The sequence below is a fragment of the Eumetopias jubatus genome, unplaced genomic scaffold (assembly GCF_037043125.1).
Source record: "Eumetopias jubatus isolate StellerSeaLion01/CBP00866 unplaced genomic scaffold, mEumJub1_p1.0 scaffold_16, whole genome shotgun sequence".
In the NCBI taxonomy this organism is placed as follows: Eukaryota; Metazoa; Chordata; class Mammalia; order Carnivora; family Otariidae; genus Eumetopias; species Eumetopias jubatus.
In genome coordinates, this window is record NW_028274822.1 from 59268861 (window position 1) to 59294678 (window position 25818).

The window sequence follows — 25818 nt, forward strand, 5'->3', positions numbered from 1 at the left end:
ACAAGTATACGAAGTTCTTGGTCATAAAGTATAAACACAAGCTATGTTGAATTATAAACAGTAATCTGAATTGATTTGTGTGATATGAAAAAAAACCCCAAACATAAGAGAATCAGAAGATTTATCTTGATTATTTTTAGAAGACTAAATGGCAGCGAAGCTAATAAACGTATTAAACTTATACTTGTGATAGCTATTAATTCACTCAGTAAAAACACCCCAAATACCAATCACACATGACTAAAAACCAGTCTTCTCTAGCCATTTCCTTGTAATTGCTATTAAAACGATAAATGAATTCTAAAGAAGAAAAAAACCAGTATTCATTTACCCCTATTCTTAGACGTCTATTACAAACCTTTCTGTGCTTTGTTTATGAGTTCATGCATTAAATGATATTTATTAGGCATTTTGGGAGGATGACAATAAATAAGCTAAATCTTGAGCAGCTTCTTAGGATGTGCAGCAGAGCAAGTACTAGGGGGCGTCTGTCTTCTGCGTAAGGAATGAAGAGCAGGAGGAAACCCAAACGTGCCTCCTGGCCTAGAACAGCAGTAACGCACGTCATGCGCGGCAGACCGAAGGCAAGAGTTTTTCCTCCTAAGTGACTATCCAATCTCTCAAACTAAGTCTGCAGTTATAAAAGAAATGCCCCTGGGGCAGAAAGGCGAACATGTCCCTGTCCTCCAATCTGTGTCCTCTCTTAGGGGTCCCCCATTAACAACTCACAGATCTTCTCCTATCACATTATGTTTGTGGACATACAACACTTCTCCCTCCACGTAGTCTACACGCCTCCTCCCCGCCACATACAGTTTTCCTAACAGAGCCACCCACCCACCTTTCTCTAGTAGAGTTTGTCTTAATGTCTTTGCGAGCAGCACTCGAACGTTTGGAACCCTATCATTCGCCAAGGTTAGCAGATGTGGCATCAGATGCACGGCGAACTGGTCCATGGGAAGGCAATCGTCCTCAATGACAGTCTGGGGAAGACAAACAGCTGCTTTACAGTTGCCAAGGTAGTCTACCAAACCAGGATACCGGTGAACATTATCTTTTGATGACAACCGAAGTACTCCAGATTTTAGTTACTTCTTTTTAAACCAATATTCCAGACACTTGGGAACTCAAAACTAAGATGACATAATTTTAAGTCCCTACAGTTTTTTAATGGTTCCACTGAGTCCTGGAGCGTGCAGTATGCACAGTCACACGCATTTATACACACGTGCCATGGGCCCCGAGCACCCCCTAGTGGATGGCTGTGGGATGAGCCAGGCAGGCCCCTACTCTAGGGAACAGGTGATCCTATGAAGAGCCAGATGCAAAACTCAGTTCCTTAGGGATAAGAAAGAGGGTGTTGAAAGGCAAAGAGCGGGAGAAGAAACAAAGCTTCAGAAAGAAAAATGGGTCACAAATGGGTAAGTCTTCACTTACCTGGCAGACAAAGACAAAGGCTTGCCGACCAGACCACTTGGGACATCTACCAAAGTTTTCTACAAGCTCATTGATGAGGTCCACTCCAAACGTGGGGGGCGTAGCCATGTGCAGCTTCTTCACCATTTCACTGACCTAGGAGGGGGAACACAGAGAAGTGAGGAGTTCTAGGATCTTCTTGAATAGTGTACTGTTCTAAAATTGTAAAAATTGTAACACATACCAACTTGTAGGAAATCCAACGAACAGAAGAAACTTTATCTGCACATAGATTCAGAGCAATGGGACGTAAATAGTCATAAACATCTCTGGGACTATATAATTCTAGAAGTAAAATCAGCTGTCTATAAAAGTGAATTATAAAAATAAAAATATAATTAAAATTTTAAAATAAATGAAAATAGGTTAATCATCTGAATAATTTGTAATACTGGATACTATTTGTAAGATGAACACATGCAAAGACTAGTGATTAACGTGGTCTCTCATGCATAGAGTTCTCTCTAGTCTGTATGTATCTGGAAATGCATTTAAACACTATGCAAGTTCAAGAAGTATCTCTTCCCCTTAGAATGTAAGGAAAACAAATGTAGAATTTTGTGTCCACAGGGAATGAGAGACAGAGCAATGCATTTCCCACTATGTTCACCTGGGACATGAAACATATTTTTTCCACAGTAACCGTTCAGAATGCTAAGAAACTTCCATCTACAAATCAGTTTCCTAGATAAGAAGTTCTAGCAATATTAGGTAGCCTGATGTGTATCTGTCAAGGCTCTGAGCAGCTTCTAAGGGAATGAATGATACGTTTACTAGGGATAACAGAAATGAAGAGGTCCTCTAGTGACTGTTCCTATTACATCTGGGGAGACGTGAAGACTGACCACGTCCACCAGTCTACTTTGAGTAGACACAACAATGCCCTTGAAAAAATACCTCTGATACGAATGAGATTTTTGCCTTTCAGATTTTATGTTTAAGACTATTTACATTCGTAATCAGTAGGGAGTAAACCAAAAGCATGAATATACATAATGTAACAATGACCCATGTTCTTGTACACATATATAAAATACTCAGAGATGAGAGGCACATTTATCGATTCCATTTTCTGACACTGCAAACTTTCTTGCTGGCCTCCCCTGGGTGCATACCACATGAGAAAGTCGGGTCAGGAAAGCAAACCAGAGAGAGGCTGTGATTGAGCAGGCAGGAAATGAGTGACACATCTTGGGGGACAGGCATAAAGCCCCACACACTCCCCTGGGCCCTTCTCTTTACTGAGCCTGAGCCTTATGGTACTGACAGAAGGGCAGCAAAGCCTGCTCACCCCTGGGCATAGGCGAACACACTGCAGCGGAGGGGGGCAGAAGAGAAGAACTCTCTCCCAGAGAGGGGGGCAGCAAACCTTGAGCGAAGACCCTACACTGATAACAAAAGAAGTCTCCTCCTGCTGAGGAGGGGCAGGAACCTGTGCCCAACATGGACCACAGATACGAGGCAGAGACTGGATGCTACAGGGATAGGGGAAGACTGAGAAAGCCCAGGGACCCAGGGCCTCCCAGAGACTGAGGGTGAACCAAAATAACAGAGATTCTCCTCTTTCCCAGCACAAGCCTACCATATCCTAACAGTGGTCTACAGCTGCGGGAGGGGAAGAGACCCCCCTGGTTTACAAGGGTGCATGAGAGCTGCAAGCTGAGGATGGAACACAAACACAGGAGGAGGCCCCCTGGAACCCCGGCTCCCACCCTCAGCAAAAGGCACTGGCAGGCCATGGTGAGAGGCAGCAAAGCTTACCAGGCACTGAAGGCAATCATAGCAACAGCAAAGCCCAAACCCAGCTTGCTCCTGATTAGATGGACCCAACCCTCCACACTAATGGCAGAAGAGATGTGCCTATTTTCAGTCAGAAACCTGGCAAGCCAGAACCTTTAATGTACGAAGAAAACAACAACAAAAAACAACCAAGACTGCCAGTCCCAATTCTATACCCAGCAAAGATACCTTTTAAAAAGGCAAGTGAGGTCTGGAATCCAGAATACATAAAGAACTCTTACAACTCAACCCAATTTAAGACAAACAGCCCAATTAAAAAAATGGGCAATGGACTTGCATAGACATTTCTCTGGATTATATATAAATGGTCAACAAGCATACGAAAAGGTGTTAAACACCACCAGTCATTAAGGAAATGCAGATCAAGATCACCACAAAACACTGCTTTGCAACCACTATAATGATGGCTATAATTTGTTAAAAAAAGGAAAACACCAAGTGTTGGGGAGGATGTGGTGAAACTGGAATCCCTGTACATTGCTCATGGGAACGTAAAATGGTAGAACCGTTGTGGAAAATAGTTTGGTGGCTCCTCAACAAATTAGACAGAATTATCAAAAAATCCATCAAATCCACCACAGAATAAGTGAAGACCGGTGTTCAAGGAAAAACCTGTACATGAATGTTCATAGCAGCACCAGTCACATCAAACCAAAATGTAGAAACAACCCAAACGTGCACTGAGGGATGAATGAATTTTAAAAAGTGGTATACAATGGAGTATTAGTCATAAAAAGTAATAAAGTTCTGACATATGCTACAACATGAATGAATCCTGAAAACATGCTAAGTCAAGAAACAAAAGGCCACATGTTAAAAATTCCACTTATATGATATGTTCAGAATAGGCAAATCCACAGAGGGTAAAGTAATGGTTGCTATAAGTTGAGGGCACAGAGGGATGAGGAATGACTGAAAGGGCATGGTGTTCCTTTTGGGAGGATGGAATGTTCTAGAACTAGATAATGGTAATGGTTGCACAACACTATGAGTGTACTAAATCTTACCACAGTAAGAAAAAAAAAAGGCGAAATAGGTTTAAAAAAAAAAAAAAGGCTGAGAAAATTCACTGCTGGCAAGACCTGCACTTCAAGAAATGTTTTATAGAACACCGGAAAGAAACTTGCATCTACACAAAGTAATGAACAAATCCCAAAAAGGTAAAGATGAAGTAAATACCCCTCCAAAACATAGTCCAATAAACTGTGAGAACTTACTCAGCCAGTTCAGCTCGAAAGCGCCAATTTCTACTATTATCTGTCACCAAAAACTCCTGAAGTTGATAAAGATACTCTCTTCTTTTGTCAATATGAAGAAGCTGAAGTGACAAAATAAAAATATTCGCTAAGATATAGGCATTATTACTTTTACTAGACTGCTTGAAAACAACTACAATATAGTTAATTCTTCTGAGAACAGACAGTTCTCAGATTGTTTTAAAATTGACGTTAAGGTCATTTTCCCCGATAATCCCATTTACCATTAAGAGTCTTATCCTTTTTTGAAATATTTGTTCCTTGAGCCATACGTGACCTCCTCTGAACCCTACAGTACCTTGGTCACAGATCTATGGCAGGACTGACCCGCTATGTTCATGGGACACCGTCGTTACTGTGAACTCTTGGAAGACAGTAATGTGCTGTTACTCACACATGTGAGCCCAGTGCCTGGCACCGGGATGGCACATGGTAGGTGCTCAATAAATATTTGTTGAATGGAAAAAAATCCCAATGATTGCTCTATAGCCATTTTAAAGGAGGTTTATGGTCCGCAAGGGGGGAAAACCCTAAAATTTGATATAAACAGAGGCAAACAAACCTAACTGTGTATCAGTTAAGAATCACGCAGAAAAAAAGTACTCTGACTATACACGTTCATGGGGTATGTTCTAAGAACAAAGTGCTGAAGGAAATCTTGAACGTTTTTTTGGTTGAGTTGATGTTAGAATTAATATTGGTGGAGTAATTCTGAAACTCCATGTATGCTGTGGAACTGAGTAAACGACTGAGTACGTTCACATTAAGAACAGAGTTTTTACCGTGAGAGAAAAGAAAAAATAGGAAGTGGAAAAAGGAAAGGAAACGGTGTGGGACTGGAAGCTATCCGTATGAACTCAGTAATTAAAAAAACCAAACAAACCCAAACCAAAAAAACCGCTGCCAGCTCCCGTCCCCCGAGAAGGCGGAAAGGAGATGATGCCCCAGGGAGCAGGGGCACATCCAGGGCCTGGGGCGTACTTCTAACTACCGCTCTCCACCGGAAAACAGCTGACTCGGGGCTGGGGCAGAGGAAGGAGAAGGTGGGGTAGAAGGAAGTAAGGCCGTGCTTAACGTGAGGGGACAGATCAAAGGGGCCCGGGAGGCGGCTTTCAGGGGTTCCTGTTAGCCAAACTGATGCTCAGAACCAAGGACAGAAATGGATTACGCTGAATAGAAAAAAATTCCAGAGTTCACACTTAACGCTAAAAAAAAAAACTTCCATGAAGGGGGAGGGAGAGAAGGAAAATATTAGCTTTGCATGAGCATGCCAACTAATAAATGGAGAAGGAATTATAAAAACAGAAAATTGGTATTTTACAGCCAACACAGTAACAACCGATTGAGGCGAGAACCGTGTACAGACGCACGGACACAAAAGCTCTGGGTGAAAGACTCGGGGGGAAAGTGTTCAGAGTTTGAAAGTATCGCCCCCCAAGCAATCGCTAATCAGGAAGGTGAGAGGTCATTTTACAACAGAGGGAGCCAACGGATGCCACCATGATCACGTGGCTGGGGTCACATCGCCAGTGATGCAGGGATGGTGCACACACAGGCGACGGTGCCCACCGAGCAAACCTGCGACCTGAATGTCACTGTGTAGCCGCCCTCAAACTGAGGGGCATCTGCAAAGCAACCAGCTTGGCCTCTTCAAAGATGCTGATGACATTAAAGACACAAGTCAGGAAACTGTTCTAGATCTAAGAGGGCTAAAGAGATGCAATATTCAAATTCAATATGGAATTCCTGATTGGATTCTGAACTGGGGGACGGGGGAAGCTATACCAGCACACTAATGAGACGGGCAGAGAAATTTCAGTATGATCTGCACAAAATACACTAACACAGTACCAATGCTTTTCAAAGTAGGATTATATTACTTCTGTACCTCAAAACTTCAAACTACAAGAGCCAATTTCAAGGTTAAAGTCTAAGAAACAACAGTATTCCAGGACTAACAAGTTGTAAGATCACAGCTGTTCACCTCTAAGACCAGAGATCCATACCGTCTCCTAAGATAAGGACTTCTAAAATATCACATAAAGCCTCCAAACTTAAATGTTCATGGAATTTTTGTACATGTATTTAATTCAGTAATTTTGAAAAAAAAAAGTGCTTGTAATCATGATCTAACAGTGTTTAAAAATGAAATTTAGGGGCGCCTGGGTGGCTCAGTCGGTTAAGCGGCTGCCTTTGGCTCAAATCATGATCCCGGGGTCCTGGGATTGAGCCCCGCATTGGGCTCCCTGCTTGGCGAGAAGCCTGCTTCTCCCTCTCCCTCTGTCTGCTGCTCCCCCTACTTGTGCTCTGTCAGATAAATAAATAGAATCTTTAAAAATAAATAAGTAAAATTGAAATTCAGTGTAATTATTTTAAAATTAAAAATTCAAAGGACACCAGCAAAAGTGATCAGAATGGGACTTTTTTTTTTTTTTTTTAAGTTACATCTTATTATCACCTCATGGCTACATTTTCTTACGTAGAACATACGGAAACTTAATCTTGGTGGGAACAGAAAACCAAAACTTCTACAGTGGAACTTTAGTCTGTTTTTATGCAGAAAAATTTAAAAGTTACCTTCAGAAAATCATGCAAATGTTTAAGAACACCTATCCTGACTTCGTCGAGGTCTTTTAAAAATCCATTGAAGATGGGAACCAGATCTGCAGCTGTCAGCTGATCTCCAAGGATAACTGCAAGCTCGTGGATGGAGAAGGCTAATGTTCTTCGAACCTTCCACTGCAGAGATAAAGATGACTGCATTCGTAAACGAAGCACACGGTACCAAGCGCTTTACCTCTCAGCCAGTGTATGCAGGCTAACTTAGATCTAAATGTTACCGATCTCAAACAATTAAATCGGAACAGAAGTAATGATAAGAACAGACGCTCAGCTTTAAATGCCTGCTATGTCTCAAAAACTGGGAGAGACATTTCAAAGCCCTGCACCGTGTGTATTCTTCTCCTTTCATTTACAAAGGGAAAAAAGCTTGGAAATCACTAAGGGCATAGTCTTTGTAGTTCTCTGAACACTGGATACCCGATTTACAGATGTCCCACATCCATCAAAGGCTGGCTAGTATCATCCTTGCTTGACTGTTCCCCTTTTGATTCTTGTACAGTCTATCTTATGGTTAAAAAAACAGTAATGAAGCTTGTTTCTAAGGAACTGGCAATTAAGGAAATGTAAGAACAGGAAAATGTAGGGAAGTTTACATTAAAAACATCTTTTTCTTCATGTTGCTTTAGTTTAAAATGTTTTATTTTGTTACTTAGCTTAAAACACTCTACTTGCCGAGAAGCCATTTACAGCAAGGGTTTTATCCCCAATCCCAAACACTAAACCCTATTCTTGAAATAAAATTTTATACCCGCATTCAACATATCAAGCAGATGAAGGCAGAGCTGTTCTGATGGAGGGGAGGGGAGAGGGGGATGGAGGCAAGAAGCCCTGCCCATCCAGGGCCTTCCTAGTCACCAGGGGCCCCGAGGTGCACACCCCACAGGAACCTTGAAAGGCCTGTGGAATGAAGATGGAAAACCAGCGATGTGGAGGATCCTGCACTCTGCAGATTGGTCCTTTGTGGTCCCCTGCCCAGTTCTACTGGTGAAGAAGTGTGTGAACACAGGATAAATTCACTTCACCTGGACCCTGTTCCTAACCTCTTAGGTCAGAAAAGGACCTTGACCTATGTTCTCTCACGATTACTTCCAACTCCTACCTTGCTTAGTAAACAGCACAAATTCCTTGAAAAATGCAGTCATCACTAACATATTTAAGGGAAAATGATTCATATCTCAGTATAAATTAGTCTAACCAGACTGCTTTCTTAATAACCAAAAGATTAATTTCACCAAACAGATTTTGTGGAAGAGGGGCAAAATTTTGGTGTATGACAAAGAAACCAGACCTAATGGCAGGGGAAGTTAAGTCAACAAGATCTAGGGAAAGAGCCACAAAATCACACAGATATCCAGACAAGACGACCTAGGGTCAACATTTCACATTTTGTTTTCTTTCAGAGGGATGGTGTTGGTAGTGTGCGCGGACACACACACACACACACACCTTCCCCCACCTTTACTGCAACACTCACTGAACCAGGGCCCAGGGTCCGGGAGTGCTAATGCTACTACAGTTCTATTTAAGTTTTAAGAAAATAAAAGCAGCATTTATAACACTGTGTCTAGAATCAACCTACACATAAACTTCAGACAGTAACACATTCGTAAATTAGGAACTTAGGCACGTCAAATGCAATAATTTCCAAACGGTGGAACTTGGGACCATACAAAAAGCAAGCTCTTTGGTATTACTTTCAAGCTCTTCTGCACATGATTTCCTGTAATACCAAGTATTTGCTGGAATATGAACAGAAACGCTCCTAGGTTGTGAAGGGGCACATCACTGTGCCTTCCACCCACACTCACTCACCTGCATGTCTGACGCGAGCGTCTCGTAGGTCTCTCTCAGGCAGTGCCAGTTCTGCCTGCCCAGGGTCAGGGCCACACCGGGAAGGCTGTAGGCACAGTGCTTAGCGATCTCAGTGTCGACGGTCTGTGCACGAGACGGGTCTGTCATAGATAAATACTGATCTAACAGAGCCTGAGGCACAACATCCTAACGGAGAGAGACACACGGCAGGGATTCATTTTAGCAGTCTAGGCATAAATTGAGTAAATTTATTTTTAAATAGATGAAGAGTTTAACATAGCATCTCAACGAGCAGAGAAAAATCCAGTTTCAAAGTTTCAGGGATCTACGGAGAAGAGGTAGGAAAAACATGCTAAGGAAAAAATATATCTAAATAAAAGAAGCCACTCCAGAAGAAAAACAGTAAGATCTTAGAACAGAACACAGCTTAGATGATGATCAGAGCTGATGACTAAACCGAAGAGCTGCACCAGCAGTAAGACAGGCACCTCTCAGCGTTGGAGGGGGGCCAAGTCTGACGTGACCCAGTGGATGTGATGAAACAGGCACACTATTACCAACCTGGGTTTTACAAAAACAACACCCACCTTTTGATGGAAATTGAGCAATTACCTATAAAAATTTAAAGTGAATAAACATCTAACCATTCATATAAATGTGAGGAAAAGAAGAATGTCTACACAGTCTTGCTAACATATACATAACACAGCTCTGGAAGAACACACAAAAGAAACAAAACCAGTTGCTTTGGGGAAAGCCAAATGGATGCTGGAGAAGAAAACCGAGAAGGAAGTATCACCAAATGTCTCTGTACCTTTTGAATTCTGAACTATATAAACTTACCTATTTATAAAAAATGAACTAAAATTGAAATAAATTCATTAAGAGAATGAGACCATCCGCTTTTATGAACTTGAAAATACATCTACAATGTAAGCAGTGAAAAGCATGTTTACAACACTGTGAATACTAATTCCATTTTTAATAAACAGAGCAAAAAGAAGAACATATACCATTTGACCTAGGAAATGCCCACATAATCACAATGAATGCGGCACCACATGTAAGGTCCCAGGACTGAACCTGGAGGCATCATAAGGAACTTTGGAAGGTAGTTCTCAAGACAGAGGCCACACTGCAGGGACACTATGCTGCTATGGTGGGCATGGGCAGTGAGCATATATGGAAAGATCAACACACACACAGAAGCAGGGTACAAACGATCATATTCCAAATATTCCATAAGCATATTTTCCCACATTTAAAATTTCTGAAATTGGAGTGTAACTTGCCATTGATGGCACTTTATATGGCTTAGGGACACTTTTTCATACTTTCATCTCTGAAATTAAGATGTATCTTGTAATTCTTGGCAAATCAGGCACCATGAAATACCTAGGTATGATGGCATGATTCTGTCTTTGACAGACAAAAAGGGGTACGTATGCATGTTTCTGTATCCAGAAAATGTTTATGAAGAAATATACAGGGCGCCTGGGTGGCTCAGTTGGGTAAGTGTCCGACTCCTGATTTCGGCTCAGGTCGTGATCTCAGGGTCATCAGATCGAGCCCCATGTCAGGCTCTGCTCTGGGTGAGGAGCCTGCTTAAGATTCTCTCTCCCTCTGCCCCTCCCCCTCTCGCTCTCGAAAGGAAAGAAGGAAGGAAGGAAGGAAGGAGTTGTGATCTGTGGTTACTCTGAAGAATGTGATCACAGGTGTGAGAAAAGGAAGATTTCTGCTTGTATTCTACTCTATTTGAATTTTCTTATCATAAGTATGATATACTAGTCTTACTTTTAAAAAGCTCATTGTAAGGAGGACCAAATTCGGTGGGAATTGGGTTTCGAAGAGGAATTAACAAGACCCTCACCACATAAAGACTTGTTGTCACTTACTTGTACTTTAGATCTCCTCTCCTCATCAGGGCTAAAACTACTGTTGGTGCTCAAGTCCGAATCATTATGAATATAGCGAAGGGCAGAGTCCATATTCTGTTAGGAAAAAATATTTACGTGAAGAACTATCCCTTCTGTAAGTGTCCTTCACTTAAACCATCTTACTAAGTTACTTACCTTTCAAGATTACCTGGAGATATAAATACATATAAATTCTTCAAGCTTTTAAAAGCTTATAAAGATGCCTAAGATCTCATAAGAAATCCCCCCACACCCCAACTTGAGTCAAACTTGTGGAATAGGTTGCTAAACATATGAAAATGAATTCCAGAATAAACTCATTAAAATATGTAAATTGAGAAGTAATTTTGAAATGGTTCCAATATCTAAAATTAGCTTACTTATAAGATAGTATTATTATATTATAGAGGGTGCTTTTGGTCAATGTTTTAGAGGCCATGGGATATCCTATGTAGTTTTTCTTCTACTGTCGGCTATTTCTAATTTCACAAATATACTTTTTTACCAGCTTCGAAAAAACTCCAAAACAAACAAAACACCTTCTAAAATGCAGAGATATCATAGCATTCAAATCTCCAATGATGACAGGTGGCCAGGGTTTCATTCTGAAGCACGGGTATTATATAAGATTTATAACTCTACCAGCTGTCACCTAACAAAAAACAAAACAGAAATCCACTAATGCTCCAAGAACCCTCTCCATCCCCGGTATGTATGCAGGCACTCTGCCTTGAGCTTATCACTCGAGCCGCTCTGATCTGTGACCGGCTGCTTCTTGCAACCGGTGGTGCTATTCCTTCCCCGTGTTTCTCTAAACAAGGGTAAGAAATACCGATCCCACATGATGCTGGCTGGGGGCGGGGGGTGCGGTAGGAAATCGGGGAAGGATCACACAGAACAGCTCCAAGTACACAGCAAAGATGATGCTAGTAACAGTACCCACCCTCACACTCCAGAGTCCAGATAATGCCACTGGCCCTCCGCAACATGGCCTCAAGTCCCGATCTTCTGCTCAGAATACTGTGTTGCTTGCTGCAGTGAAATGGTCCGATCAGAAACAAAGCACCTCTCCAAAAAGAAAAGGGAAGAGTTAATTATTCTTGATAAAGGGCTTTGTTTCCAGTAAGACTATTTCACTGCAGTGAGCTACGTTAACACATTGAAGCTACTCAAATGGTCATGTAGACAGGACTGGGATTTACATTTCCAAGCATTGAACATGACACTAATGTCACAAAGACAGAATGTGGTGACAAGTACTTTTACTTTATGCCGAAGAGAGAGCTGACGAAATCAGCAACAAACAGAATGTACTAATTAGGAAGTGATTAGCTACAACTATTCCCCCAACAAAAGACTTCTGATTGGAACTATTTTCACTGGATAAACATTTTACTGAGTGCATTACCTCAACAGCATCGCTGATTAAAGGCACGGAGGCGTCGTGATTTATTTTACAGTTTGGTAGCTCATTTACACCCAGCTCATCTTGCACATCACTTCTCTTTTCTGCATCGCTGGCCTCCTCGCGAGCATCCAGCCTGGAAGCACGCAGCGCGGCGGACAGCACGTCCACTTGCGCTGTGGGCGGAACAGGGAAAGGGCGTATGAGCGGCAGAATCGACAACCTGCCTGCAAGTTTCTCCTCTGTTTGCACTAGAGGTTATCAATGAAATGTATACTGTTTTGACACTGCCATCAAAAAGCTGAAAAAAAAAAACTACTGTGGTAAATCATTAGTCCTTCGAGAGAGAAAGTAGAAAACTAATATGCTTTCATGAGATTAAAAATGCTTATCCACTACTGTACATTATTCTGCGTTAGTATGAAAGAGAAATGCTATCTAGTTTTGGAGGTATCTCCAGTTTATTAAAAGGAGTCAATTTCAGTGTAAGTTAACTATGTTTTGGTAGTGCATGAATCGAACTGACAAGGCTTACTTACTAAGCTATTTTAGCAGAAGAGCAGTCACACAAACCCTGCCAACATAAAACAATGGTAATTACAAAGATTTCTGTTGCAGTTACATTTCAACATCTCATATCTCATTCCAGTTTTTTTTTCCTCTAATTCCTTTTGAAAATGAAATTAGTGACTTGGACACCCCCACGTGTGCACTGTCTTGCTTGTAAGCAAACCAAAACAACAAATTACCAAGCAGTGATTCTTAAATCTGGCAAATGTTTTATTACCAGTCTAAGTTTCGTGTTACACCTTCTTTATAAAAGTGATTCAAAACTAAAATAAGGCATTCTTCCTTCTCCCAAACAATTGAGACATGCAGCAAAAAAAATTGCTTGGTTATATTTGTTCAAGTAACAATCCACCTGGATGCTCAAAATATAAAAATTCATCAATTTTAACTTCGAAATTAATTAGTACAAAGATCAGAAAGTGTGTCCCCATGCCACTTAAAAGATTATAAAAAAAGCAATTCTAGTACTTTGATTAAGACAGTCTATTATGGGGCTGCAGCATTTATGAAACTCAAGCCCAAGCACATCGGGCCCCTGGCAGCGGAGATACAGGAGACATATGGAATGAGCTTCTATTCTATTAGGTCATTAGCTGCTGAGTTAAGTAAGTAAATTGAAGGTGTTTAATCGTAAAAAGTTACTCATGCAAAGTATGCTCATTCTTTTGAGAACTCCAGTTGCAATTTGTACTAATCCTTTTAATCAGTTTAGGCCCCGTTCTGGAATCTTTTTAAGTTTCCAAAACAAATCAAAATAGTACTAAAGGAGATTGCACAATACATAAAGGTTAAAATGTTTTGTCCCACATAAAATGCACGGGGTGTGAGAAAAAGAGCCCTAACACATTTTAATCATTTCCCAGAAAGTAATTAATCAAAAGCCTTTCACAGAAAATGCCTTACATGAGTCATTTCTCTCTAAATGGACTACATATTTCTCTTTGTCTCCTTTAATGTTTGTACATTCATAAGTTTAAACGAGTTACACTGTGAAGTACCTTCCTCAAAAAACTGATACATAAAGATCACCAAGACAGAGCCTAGTGCTGACTCCTGAGGAAACCTGATGCTTCAACTCTCCAGCCAGAGAATGAAGCAGAATCTAATGCCGGGCTAAATGCTGATACCACCACAAAAAAGTTAAGAAAACTGAACACACAGGTTTTCATCAAAATCTGCATTCTACTTAAAATACAGACTGAAATCCCAGGAACCAGGGCTGGTTTAATCATAGACTTGTGAAGAAACACAGTCCCCAGTGACTCATGCTCAGATGTAGGGACAACGTAGAACTGTGAATTTTACTCCTTCACTGAAGAAGCTGGTACAGTTAAGCTAAAACTTTATAATAATCTCTCACGCTTCCACACAACATACTGGGGGTTGGTCACAAATTCCTAACAATTTATAGATTTCAACAAAGGAACAATATGATTTTTTCTGACCACAGCTACCAAAATGGCCCAAATTCTTCCACTGGGCCTAAACTGGGTAGAAACCTAGATTTTGTGAGCTTGGGCATTTTTTCCTTTTGTAGTCTATGAGTCTAGCTATAGTAAACCAAGGTGGCATCAGTAATGCTACTCATAGAGTTCAATCCTGAATTGCTTGGTGACCCCAAATGCCAGAGATTTTGAAAGTGCCCTAGACAAAGCCAGAAAAACCTCAAATTCCCTAGGTAAGTATTTTAGAAAAGAAGATCTCTTACACCTTCTTCATGTTTTCCTACTTCCCTCTTTGGCCTTCCATGTTTCTGTTCTATGACTGAGAAAGGGCTTTCTTTTTCTGACAAGAATATCCTTCTAGTCGCTGGAAACACTTAAATTTTTTTGACCAAAAAATCTGGAGAGAAAAAAAACCCCACAAATGCTTTGACAAAGGGAAGAGTTAAATTTAGCAAGACTGGGAAGCAAAGGTCGCCTTATAAGCAGCAGCCCCAGCCTTGTTATGGCTTCCCAACAATGCCCACTAACAGCAAGCAACGAGGGGAAGGCCAAGGGACACAGGCCTGGGAGCGCCGAAACTCCACTTGAGCATTCCCTGGGCAGTGCTAATTTACCATTTTACAGGCCAGCTAACAAGAAAAAATTAACACATGCGACATAACTAGTTCAAAAAGGTGGACATTTCCCGACAGTTTGTGGCTGCCCACAATGGCAGAATTAGAAATGAGGACACATCCAAAATTAACGTATAGCCCTTCAAAGCACCTTCTGACACCATGGAAAAATCAAGGCACAGTTACTTAAGTTTAACACAAGTTAAACAATGCCCTCAGATTTCAAAGAAATAAAAAAAAAATCAGGAATTCTGTAGCCTAAGAAGAAAATGCCCAACACTGCCCACCTACGTTTTACTGCAGAACATTGGACGCATGGGCAGTTTATGTGCTAAGCATCACCCTTCTGTGCTCTTTGAGGCTGGGATTTTGGTCTGGTTTGTTGCTGCTCTATATTTAGTGCTTAGGAAAGGACCTGGCCCAAGAGCAGGTGCTCAGTAAGAAATGCTGAACAAATCAATGAATCAACACATATGTTATGAAAGGGCCATCATAACGGACAGAAAGAACATTGCAACAGATTTCAATTACAGCAGGTGTAAGAGCTGAACTAGAAGGAATGGATTAAATCACAATATAGTATTTGTACTGAAATCGCTCACCTGCAGCCTATATATTTTAAATGAAACAGGATTAGCCATCTTCTGAAACACAAAGCTGTATGTGCACATAGGTCTTTTTTAAAAGGCACACCCTCACTTTTAGCTTATTTGTTAAAAAAATTTTTAACACAGTTCAAATATTTCAATTACCGTTTGTTAAGTGCTCTGATGTGTCAGAGATCTAGCGGGTACTGGAATGCAGTGAGCGCTCCCAGAACAGCCCTAAAAAGCACCATTTGAATGACTGTGTAAATGTCAAGGCGAGTGATCTGTAAATTAACAAATCTGTGTATGTATGCTACAGTTAGCAACACAGTGATGAGCTCACCTAAACGAAACTCCCTAAGTATCACATTAATCGATATTTATCAAGACAAGAATACATGATGATAATGATGGTGAAAATAAATTTTTAAAAGGCAATTTTTCTGGGAAAAGAGTCAGCAAATAATATGTCAGCTTTAGAGTAAAGAACCTGATAGACTCTTCCGTACCTTTAACATCTGGATCATCAATGTGCGGCTCTAGATTTTCTATCATTTCTTCAAGTTCCTTTCTGGTGGCCATAGTGATATTTGAAGAACCTGGTACGGTGACTTCAGAGGTTTCTTCTGGTCTCTCTGGGCTGAGAGTATTCCCAGAGCCCTGCTCAAGCTCTATATCTAGATCTATTTCAGGAAGAGGAGTCCTCCAGAAATGGAAGGAGTTGTACAATTCCTGATCTAAGAGAGCTGAATCTGGTGAACTGGCGCCACCCTCTGGCCGTAATGCAGATTTGCAGTTAGCTGGCTTTTTATCATTCTCATTACTAGCTGCTTCCTGATGAGATTCTGAGGACAAAGTACAAAGTAAAGAGCTGTCCACTGGGACACTTATTTCACCTGGAGATTTCCTAGATGTTTCAGCATGATCTTCCACCATGTTTTCCAGTTTGACACTGGAATTACTAATACTGGGATCTGAAGAAACATCCTCTGGCCTGATCTGTACATCCTCTGGGACTTCTTGATCTCTGATCCTTTTATTGTTTCATTTGGGAAAAAAAAAATGAAAGTATAAAAATAATTACTGAAAAAAACTCAATGAAAGACACTACATAAAGTATTTACACAAGTTCAGTATTAAAATTTACAGATTATCCATACAAATTGAGTAGTGTATATACTGGTAATGCTTCTTTTTTCCATCAGTTGTTCTGTGTTCATAGATGTAAACATCTGTTAAGCATAAGTCTAGATATTAACGCATTACATGAGTTGGAAAAGATAACATTGTAGAATCCCAGGATTCTTAAAATACCACGCTAATTTCAATAATAAAACTAAGGAAAAATTGTAGGAAGATAAATTCCTACAATGCACTTCAAAAATGATCTGATTCTTAGGATTATGGTATTGCCACTGCTCCAATGATGTATTGAAAAGCTGAGAATTAAAACCTATTTGCTTTTATAAAAAAGAAAAGGAAAAAAACCTCTGTACAGTATTAGAAAAGATCCTTATTTGCTATCTCACAAAATATTAAAATCCATTTTAGTGTAAATGAAGTTTTTTATTTCTTCCACACTTTCCAGCTCTACTCCCAAAGGCTTTCCCAAAATAAAGTCATGACTTAATTGATAAGGACAGATGGCACAAGCTCCTAAATTAAAGTCCACTGATTACCACCATCTATTATCTAAACTAAAACACTACAGTAAGTTTTAATGTTTATCCCCTATATTTTATTTGACTCCATTAAATTTAACAGACATATATTGAGCACCTACTAGGAGCCAGGGAATGAGGCCACTATGGAGGATTCACATGTGAATGAGATGCAGGTCTGGTCAGGGAGATTAAATTAGAGGCAAACAGGAGAACCAAACACGTTAAGCAAGTAACCGCCAGGCAGAGTGGTAAGTACAGAAGTATGCACACTGAGCACGGGAGGCGGGATGGAGTTGAAATGAAAAGGCCTAGAGGAAAATGACAGGAGCGGTATTTAGAAGAACCAGTAAATGCTTACGAGGCTAAGGGGAAGAACATGTATTCAAGGGAGAAAAGGCATATGCGGAGGCAGGAGTGACATAAAACGTATAACATACTCTGCAAACAGCCATGAGTTTCTTATGGCTAAGAGAAGGAAACAGTGGGTGACCAGGGTGAAAAACTTTGCCAGAACCATTGTTCTCCATACCCAACACCTCTGGAATTGATCCTATGGGCTACATGGAATAAGGCAGGAATTAGGAGAATTGCATTTTTAGATGCGTTATTTTTGAGAGAGCATCCTGGAAGCAGGGTAGAAAATGGGGCGGAGGTGAGATAGGAGGTGGGAACTCCGGACGGGCAGGGGGTGCCAGCAAGGACTTGGTGAATGAAGGCTACGAAGAAGTAAACACATCCAAATGATGACAGGACCAATAGGATCTGTTTACTTATTTACTGCACCCTGGAGATGGCAAACAAAGGGAGGAATCTGGAAAGACTGCCAAATTTCTGGCTAGCGCAACGGAACAGATCGTGGTAGCACCAACTAAAAGTGGAAAACACAAGAACCGCGTAATGAGGAGGCTAATGAGTTCTGGTTTGGACAGGCTGAGTGCGGTACCTGCGTTGCATTCTGGGTGGGGATGTCCACGGGAAACCGGTCAGACACCAGGGATCGAGGTGGAGGTCATCAACTCAGAAGGACGTGTGCAGGGCTTAGATGGGCGCAAGGCAAGAAAGATGAACGGAAACACGAAAGACACACCGAGTAACAGAGTGAAGGCATTTTTCTCAGGATGCCTTAGAGAGAGAGGTCAGAAGAGATGTAGGAACCGCAGGCACGGGCGACGAGGAAATCACTGATAGAGCACTGTCCTTCTAAGAAGAAAGAAGAACGTGAGCTCAAGAACAGGGGTGCACAGATTCAGTGGGTCAGGACACACCTTTCATAAGAAACATGAGAGGAAAGTAAGGATGGGTGTGTAGGTAAATTTGAAAGTGAGTGTGGGAAAAAATTAAAGCTGCTCCCTGAAACAGTATGTGCCTTTAAATACAACAGGAGGCTTACCAGGATTGAGCAAACGGAAGGTGACATTAACACCTGTGTAATATTCTAGTTAAGGAGCCACCGTACATGTTCCCATGAAATTATCAACTTCCCTCTGATTATGCTTTATCTCATGGTAATGTTCACACTATTTTCAAAAATATGTATTTTTAAAAAACACACGATTACTTTAACATCTTGAAAAATATAGAAAAAAGATGTAAGAAGTCATCTGAAAACATATCACACAATAGCATTTTACTTCTGGTGTTTCCCTTCGATTCTTAGGACTATAAAATAGACAGTGTGCATGCACAATAGAGTTATTACACCTGTGGGAGAGCTGGGCCCCTAGTTCTCAGGTCCTTGTCCTAGTGCCAGCACTGCATTCCCATAAACCTGTGAGTCTTTCAAGGCCCCCATGATTCCACACTTACTCCTTTATTCATAAGGATGAGAGACTGGCTTAGACAACCTTTAAGATTCCTTCCCTCTCCAAAACAGTTCTTGGAGCTAGTGCTATTATGCCAAATAAATGTCTTCTATACAAATTACAGACTTTCCAATCATGTGGTCCTTATTAAAAGACATTTTTTCTTTTGTTTTAAAGAATTCAGTGGGATATTTGGTAAAATTTGAATAAGGTCTCTAGTTTAGATGACAGTATTTTATATCTATGTTAATTTCTTAATTTTGGTAATTGGACCATGGTTATGTATTAATGCCTGCATTCTGAGGAAGTACACAGTGAAATATTTAAGAAAGGTAAAAAGAATATGTCTGAAACCTCAAACTATTCAGAAAAGAAATCAGTAAAGCAAATAATGGTAAAATGTTAACATTTGGAGAATCTGAAGGGCATATGGGATTTTTTGTGCTATTTTTGCAGTTTTTCTGATATGAAAATTAAATTTAAAAAATTATAGCAACAAGATATTGTTTGGTGGGAGTGGAGACCAAATGGGTTAAAACTTGTTAAGACTTCATTATCTGATAAATTAAAAAACAAACAAACCTGCATTTAAAATACACAAAAAGAACCTAATTAAAAAACCATTCAGAGGGCACCTGGGTGGCTCAGTGGGTTAAGCGTCCGACTCTCAAGTACAGCTCAGGTCATGCTCTCGGGTCGCGAGATGGAGCCCCACCTTGGACTCCACACTGGGAGTGGAGACTGCTTAAGATTCTCTCTCTCTCCCTTTACCCCCCCAAAACAAACAAACAAACAGCAGCAGCAGCAGCAACAAAGGCCATTCAGTATGCAGAAGTATCCCATGGGCCTGAAATTCCTTGATTATTATTCTCACCATGCCATTAAGATTAAACTTTAATATTCTTAGGAAGGAAAAAAAAAAAAAAGAATGGCTAAGTCATTCTATTTCCCTAATGTTACATTACTAGTCTGTCCAAACTTAAAACTCCTAGTATGGTTTCAAGGAGACAAAAAAATTTTCCCTACTGTTAAATTCTGGGAAGAATTACTACATGTATGAATAACAGTTGCTTTGAATTGTCAAAAATATAAATTATCTGAATACTGATTTTTCCAAGAGCTGGGAGCCAAATGCTATTATAAGAGCAAAAATCATTTTGAAAGCTGAGAAGACCTCTAATTCTGCAAAATGAGAGAACTACCCCATCTCCTAAGAGATGTAGGCAACAAGAGTACCAGGGTGAGCCAGGAACTTCTCTAACAGAACCTTAATTTTCCTTTAGTGTCTACATAAGTTTCCTATTAATACTCTCCGAGTTCTGGACTAGAGACTCTGGGCCTAGAAAAATAAGTACACGTATTTCAGGAGAAAATGACCTGTGGGACATCTGGTTAAAGCAGCACTATGTCCTGACACGAAAGCAAAGAACATACATCTTTCCTGTACTGTGAATTAACTAAATGAAGTTTTCATATTACTGAAATACTTCCAAATTTGTACCAACAGCCATCAATTTTACTTTCACGCAGCTGGCATTACACTAAACTGACAAAAAGTGGCATAAGTGGTGTAGCTCCTTAAGGCTTCTGAGATTAAAGATTTCCTTACAATTCATTCAAAGTTTACTATTTGCCAACTATGTGCCAGGCCCAGTGAAGGTGCTCTATACGCAAAAATTCGTAACTCGACCGCTGCAGCAGATGGACTTGCAGTCGGCTGGCCTGAGCATATATGCAAATATACAATTGAAAAGATACGGATCAGAAATCCATGCTCATATTCCAGCACTGACAGCCAAGATGCAAAAGCTCCGAATTTCCCAAAAAACTGAGGAAAAGATTCATGGAGGTAGTAAGTCTAGAAACAGCAAACACGCTGACAATTCACTTTGTTAAATGGGTATGGATGGAACAGAACAGCTTCTTGAACAGAAAGCAAAGAGAACCAAAAGAACGTAGTGTATTCAGAGAACAATATAATACAACAGTTGATCAACTAAGAAGAAAAGGGAATGCTTATTTTACATAATTTAAAAATGCAAATATGAATTTTTAACTCTGCTTCTGGAAGTAGCCTTTATTAACACCTTCCAAGAAGCATTAATAGCCTGATCTAGGGTGAAAGATAAATCCGGTATACAAAGTCAGAGGTTTAAAATCAATTAAGGCTTCAGAGAGTATTAAGTGACAGTAAATGTTTCCAGGGTCAGATGAAAATATATAATAAATAGTAGTGGAAACAGACTGTCAAAAACTTGCTTACTTTGTAAGATATTTGTTTGAGAGATCTGAATTCTAGGAAAACTGAGAGGACCTTGAGAACAGGAATCGAGTTCTTGATTTCTATCTAAAGGAGCTGGTTCATAGTAGGTGCTCAATTAATTTCTGCATAATCAACCAATCTTAAATGACAAACAAGTTTTAAGACAGCTTAGAACAAAAGTCAGTGCAGTATTTAAGAGAGGGTAAACAAACTAATGGTTCTGAGATTAATAATACATGACTATTTTTTTTTTGAAGTTAGGAAGTAAAACTACACAACGGTTTTAATGGTATTTAACACAACTCCTTCCTTAGCCAGAAATTCTCTCTTCCCTCCCCTCTACCATTAACACAATTCAATAAAGTCTAAAAACATAGTGAAAATCCAATGCTACAAAGAGTTCTGACTTGACATTAAGACATACCTCATTACAATGGAAGAGGAACTAAGGTTTGTAGGTAAAAGATAACTACCTTTAAATATCTCTTCCAGTAATGTCCTACACGGGCAGTCAGAACAACTACTGGCCATGGTAGCCACACCGACCATTTTTGTCAATAAAGTTTTATTGGAACACAGCCAAGCCCACCCACGTATGCATGGTCCATGGCTGCTTTCACGCTGCAGAGGCAGAGTACGGCAGTTGTGGCAGAGACTGAAAATATTTATTATTTGGCCTTTTACAGAAAGTTTGCTGACCCCTGACCTATACAATCCTCTGTAAATTTATATTTTCACTTACTAGACTTTCTCCAGATTTAAAAATAAATAAAAGTTACATCATAGTCTTTGCACAATTACGTAGTGAACAAGTTATGCTGACTTTAAAAAAGAAAAACAGGTAACATTTCCCCCCATCATCATTTTTGTCAAACTCCTTGCAGCAGCTGTTTTTCAAAAGAACTGACAGAATTTGCTTGCTAGGAAGACAGGTTTAGAGTGATTTTCTTCCTTTACAAAAAACAGTACCTCAGGTTTGTTTGGCTACTCAGCAGGACAGTAGGAGAACGGGCAAAAAGGTAAAACAAGGCAGCAGAGAAGAAAGAAGAACTGCCAAATCAAAACACCCAGAAAGCAAATACCACAGTATCAAGACCTACAGAAGAAAATGTCCATTAGCATCATGACAAGGGAGGGACAAGACACTATGGTAACTCAAGCATTACAGTAGGGACTGTTTAAAAAGCAGGTTCTAAATTATTTCAAGTGCACACCTGTAAAAGTGCATATTTCCCACGGACTAAGTTAGGCTTGATTTTTTTTTCCCCCTAAGTATATGGTATAATAAATTTTAAAAACAAAAACTCGAAATTTCTTAATGTAAAAAAATTTAAAAATAAAAATCAGAATTGTCCTTTTTATTTTAAAATGAGTTGCCCTATTACACTTAAAGTTGATATTCTAGTTAATAAGTACATTAATTTGGTGCTAATCATAATACTTTCCCCCTTGATTGAGAGATTATAATCGTCATTCTGCAGAGTTCAAGATCCACAATTAAAATAACTGACTGAAAGGAAAAGTAATAGTAAGAAATGGACTACATACTAAACAAACATACTCCTAAATTAGGTTTTACCCCTTAAAACACTAAACCCTTTAAATTGTATAACGATTACTTCATCTAAATGTCAATAGATGGTTTACTAGGTAACTAATTTATTCAATAAACGTATTCAAAAATTACCATTATCTATCATTTATATTTTCTCTACGGCCGACATCCAGCTCAGTGTGCTACACTCATCTTCATCTCCTCACTTCAGATGTAACTAACCAAAGGGACATTTAACAAATGTATTTAAAATATACCTCTTTAAAAATATTTACCAATTTTTACAATCAAGAGAAATAGCAAAGTCTCCAAAAAGAACATTTATTATAAAATAGAGGAAATGAAAAATACGTTCATAAGCAATAAAAGCTGGAAAGTAAAGTTTAAAGAAATCATACCTATTTTTGTCTTCTACTGACAGATCTTCCGAGCTTTTGCTTTCTTCTTTAAAATACTGGCCTGAGCTAGACGGATTAGCAAAAGTAGATATGAAAGGTCCCAGAGACTGAAAAGCCGCTTGGCGAACCTAGAAAGAAAAAGAGAACAGTAATAAAACATAAAAATAAGGGATTATTAACAGTCTACTTTCCATTTACCCAAGTACAGATAAGATAGTAATAAGATAGTAATAAGACAGTGTTTTCTAAAAAAAACTTCCCAGATTCAGAACTATAAATCATTCTTCTCCTAGGATTTAAAATTCTTTATATTTTCTCTTTTACTTTCGATTTTTAAAAATCTGTCTTGAATATTTAAACCATGAGAATACGAATATGAGATCCCACAGAGCATCTGCATGTAACTAAAGGAAATCCTGCAGTGTTCTCAAGGAAAACCGAATGAAGAAAACCAAGATTGCCAAATAGAAAATACAGGGCAATAAAGTCGACAAAATGTGATACATCCATTTCATGTTTTCTGGTAGGAAAAGACCGTAATTTGCTTACTACAAGGAAACAAGACAGATGTGCCAGAACTATGGATGCACTTATCAGAAACAGAATACTGACTTAAAATATATTTCACAAAAATCTGGATGCACATACTACTGTTATCCATGAATGTCTCAAGTAGGAGAGCTGAAAAAAAGGTTATAGAATTTTATTTCATATTGTATTCTTGTATTATTTTTGTAATCTTGGTTACAAAAAAAAATTGGGGGAGAGAGCTTTTATGAAAGGAAGCCGAAGGGCGGACACAATCTGGAAGAGGCAACTATGATGGGAGAAGCCACAAACCAATTTCTCTAAGACCCTGCCCTTGAGGCATAACAATACCTTTTCCATGGTTTAAAATGAAGATTACATGACACGTGTAAATTCTGCAGAGGCAAATACATGTGAAGCATGCCTATTACTAGTATTTACCCTCTAGGGGAAGCAGATACAAAACGATTCAATTGGTTTAAAAAAAAAAAAAAGGCCAGAATTATATATAAGATAGCAATAAGAAGCCTACGTGAGAACTTACAGGTTGTTTTCTCCTCGACAGCGGTCATGTTACCTCCATAAAAACATAAAAGGTAACTTTTAAAATTATAGGCATGAGTTTAGTCTACTCTGGATACTGTTAAAACTCTGTCTCAAACAGTTACAGGATTTACATATACCTCAAATGACAGATTTAAGGAGTCCTTCATTTTAATATAAACATATTCCCAAATTAGCAGGAAATACTGTATATCATTGAGCCAAGATAATGATAAAGTCTCAAAATGAAAACTTTAATAAAGCTACATAATCTTTTCTAACAACCTTAGACATTTTAAACAACATTAAAGTCGTGCTATGGCTTAACAGTGTTTCCTCTATGTAGAATCTGTTTGGAAAATGAATATGGTTAAGGTCCTGAGATCTACTTCAGGCGTGACAGCATAAGGCGCACCACTGACCCACTCTCCAGTGAAATCGTTGAAAATCGAAAAAACAAAAACGAAACAAAACCCCAAAACCCCACCAATTAAAACCTCTGCAAACAGTCCTAAGGGCAGGCAAACAACAAAAGAAGGAAGAGCTATAAATACTCAGTAAAAGAACGCTGAGAGTCTGTGGTATCTGAACCAGGGAGGCAGAACCTCTACTCCCGACTGCTGCAGCCAAAAACACTGGCCTCTCTCTCTTCTAACTTCCAGCCAGAGGGCTTTCAGTGTTTTCCATCCTGCCCCCAGCCACCTGTTGGGTGTCCCTTCTTCTACACAATGCCCACTGGTAGAATGGAAGCTCTGCCTTAGACGTGGCTCAAAACACTGGGCCCTGATAATACTCAGAATACAGTCCCTACCCCCCAGCTTATAAGGCCAGGATAGATGAGCCAAGGGAACGTGGGGCTCCTGTCCCTCCTACTCCCATCAAAATGTGGTCATCCCAGGATGGGATATAGGCATGTAGGCAAGCCCAAAGCTGTGCCTCCTGGAGGGGGGAGTAAGAGTCCACTAACACATTCCAGCCAGTCACTAAACAAGCAAGTAACAGTAACAAGTCCCAGAGAGGGATTCAAGTACCCAAATCTGCTGTATTAACTAAAATGACCAGTTTAAACAAAATTTTTAAGGCATGCAAAGGAACAAAAAAGTATGATCCATAGACTGGAGAAAAATTTAAGGAACAGAAACTATGTGTGAGAACACTAAGATGTTGGACTTAGAAAAAAACTTCAAGGTGACCATTATAAATTGTTCACAGAACGAAAGGAGAGCATGAGTCAAGTAAAGGAAGGAATGAGGACGGTGTCATATCAAACATAAGTTAATGAAGAGAACCAGATGGAAATTCTGGAGTTGAAGAGTATAATAACTGAAATAAAAACTAACCACATAAACTTAAGTAGATCTGAACTGGTAGAAAAAAAGAATTAGGGAACTCAAGGTATGTTAATATAGATTAAGCAAAGAACAGAGAGAAAAAAGAAAATGAGGAAAAATGAACAGAATCTTGGAAAATGTGGGACTCCATTCAGTGCACCATCATATGTGTAATGGGAACACCAGAAGGAGGGAAAAGACACACTATTTGAAGAAATGATGGCTCAAAAT

The 25818-nt window shown here is 39.6% G+C and overlaps 1 protein-coding gene across 9 annotated transcripts in view; it reads right to left on the reverse strand.

Moving 5' to 3' along the window:
• Positions 1-25818, reverse strand: part of PPP4R1 (protein phosphatase 4 regulatory subunit 1) — a 58955-nt gene that overhangs the window by 1222 nt on the left and 31915 nt on the right. For 8 of the 9 annotated variants that reach the window (XM_028123957.2, XM_028123963.2, XM_028123964.2 and 5 more), the window contains 10 exons: positions 23186-23313; positions 16013-16536; positions 12291-12463; positions 10862-10957; positions 8967-9152; positions 7110-7271; positions 4494-4594; positions 1661-1781; positions 1438-1572; positions 842-983 (listed from right to left, as the gene is read on the reverse strand). In XM_028123957.2, coding sequence (XP_027979758.1) covers positions 842-983; positions 1438-1572; positions 1661-1781; positions 4494-4594; positions 7110-7271; positions 8967-9152; positions 10862-10957; positions 12291-12463; positions 16013-16536; positions 23186-23313 — 1768 coding nt within the window. Of the gene's footprint in view, positions 1-841; positions 984-1437; positions 1573-1660; positions 1782-4493; positions 4595-7109; positions 7272-8966; positions 9153-10861; positions 10958-12290; positions 12464-16012; positions 16537-23185; positions 23314-25818 lie in introns of those variants that run through there. The other variant, XM_028123965.2, reaches the window with a different exon arrangement.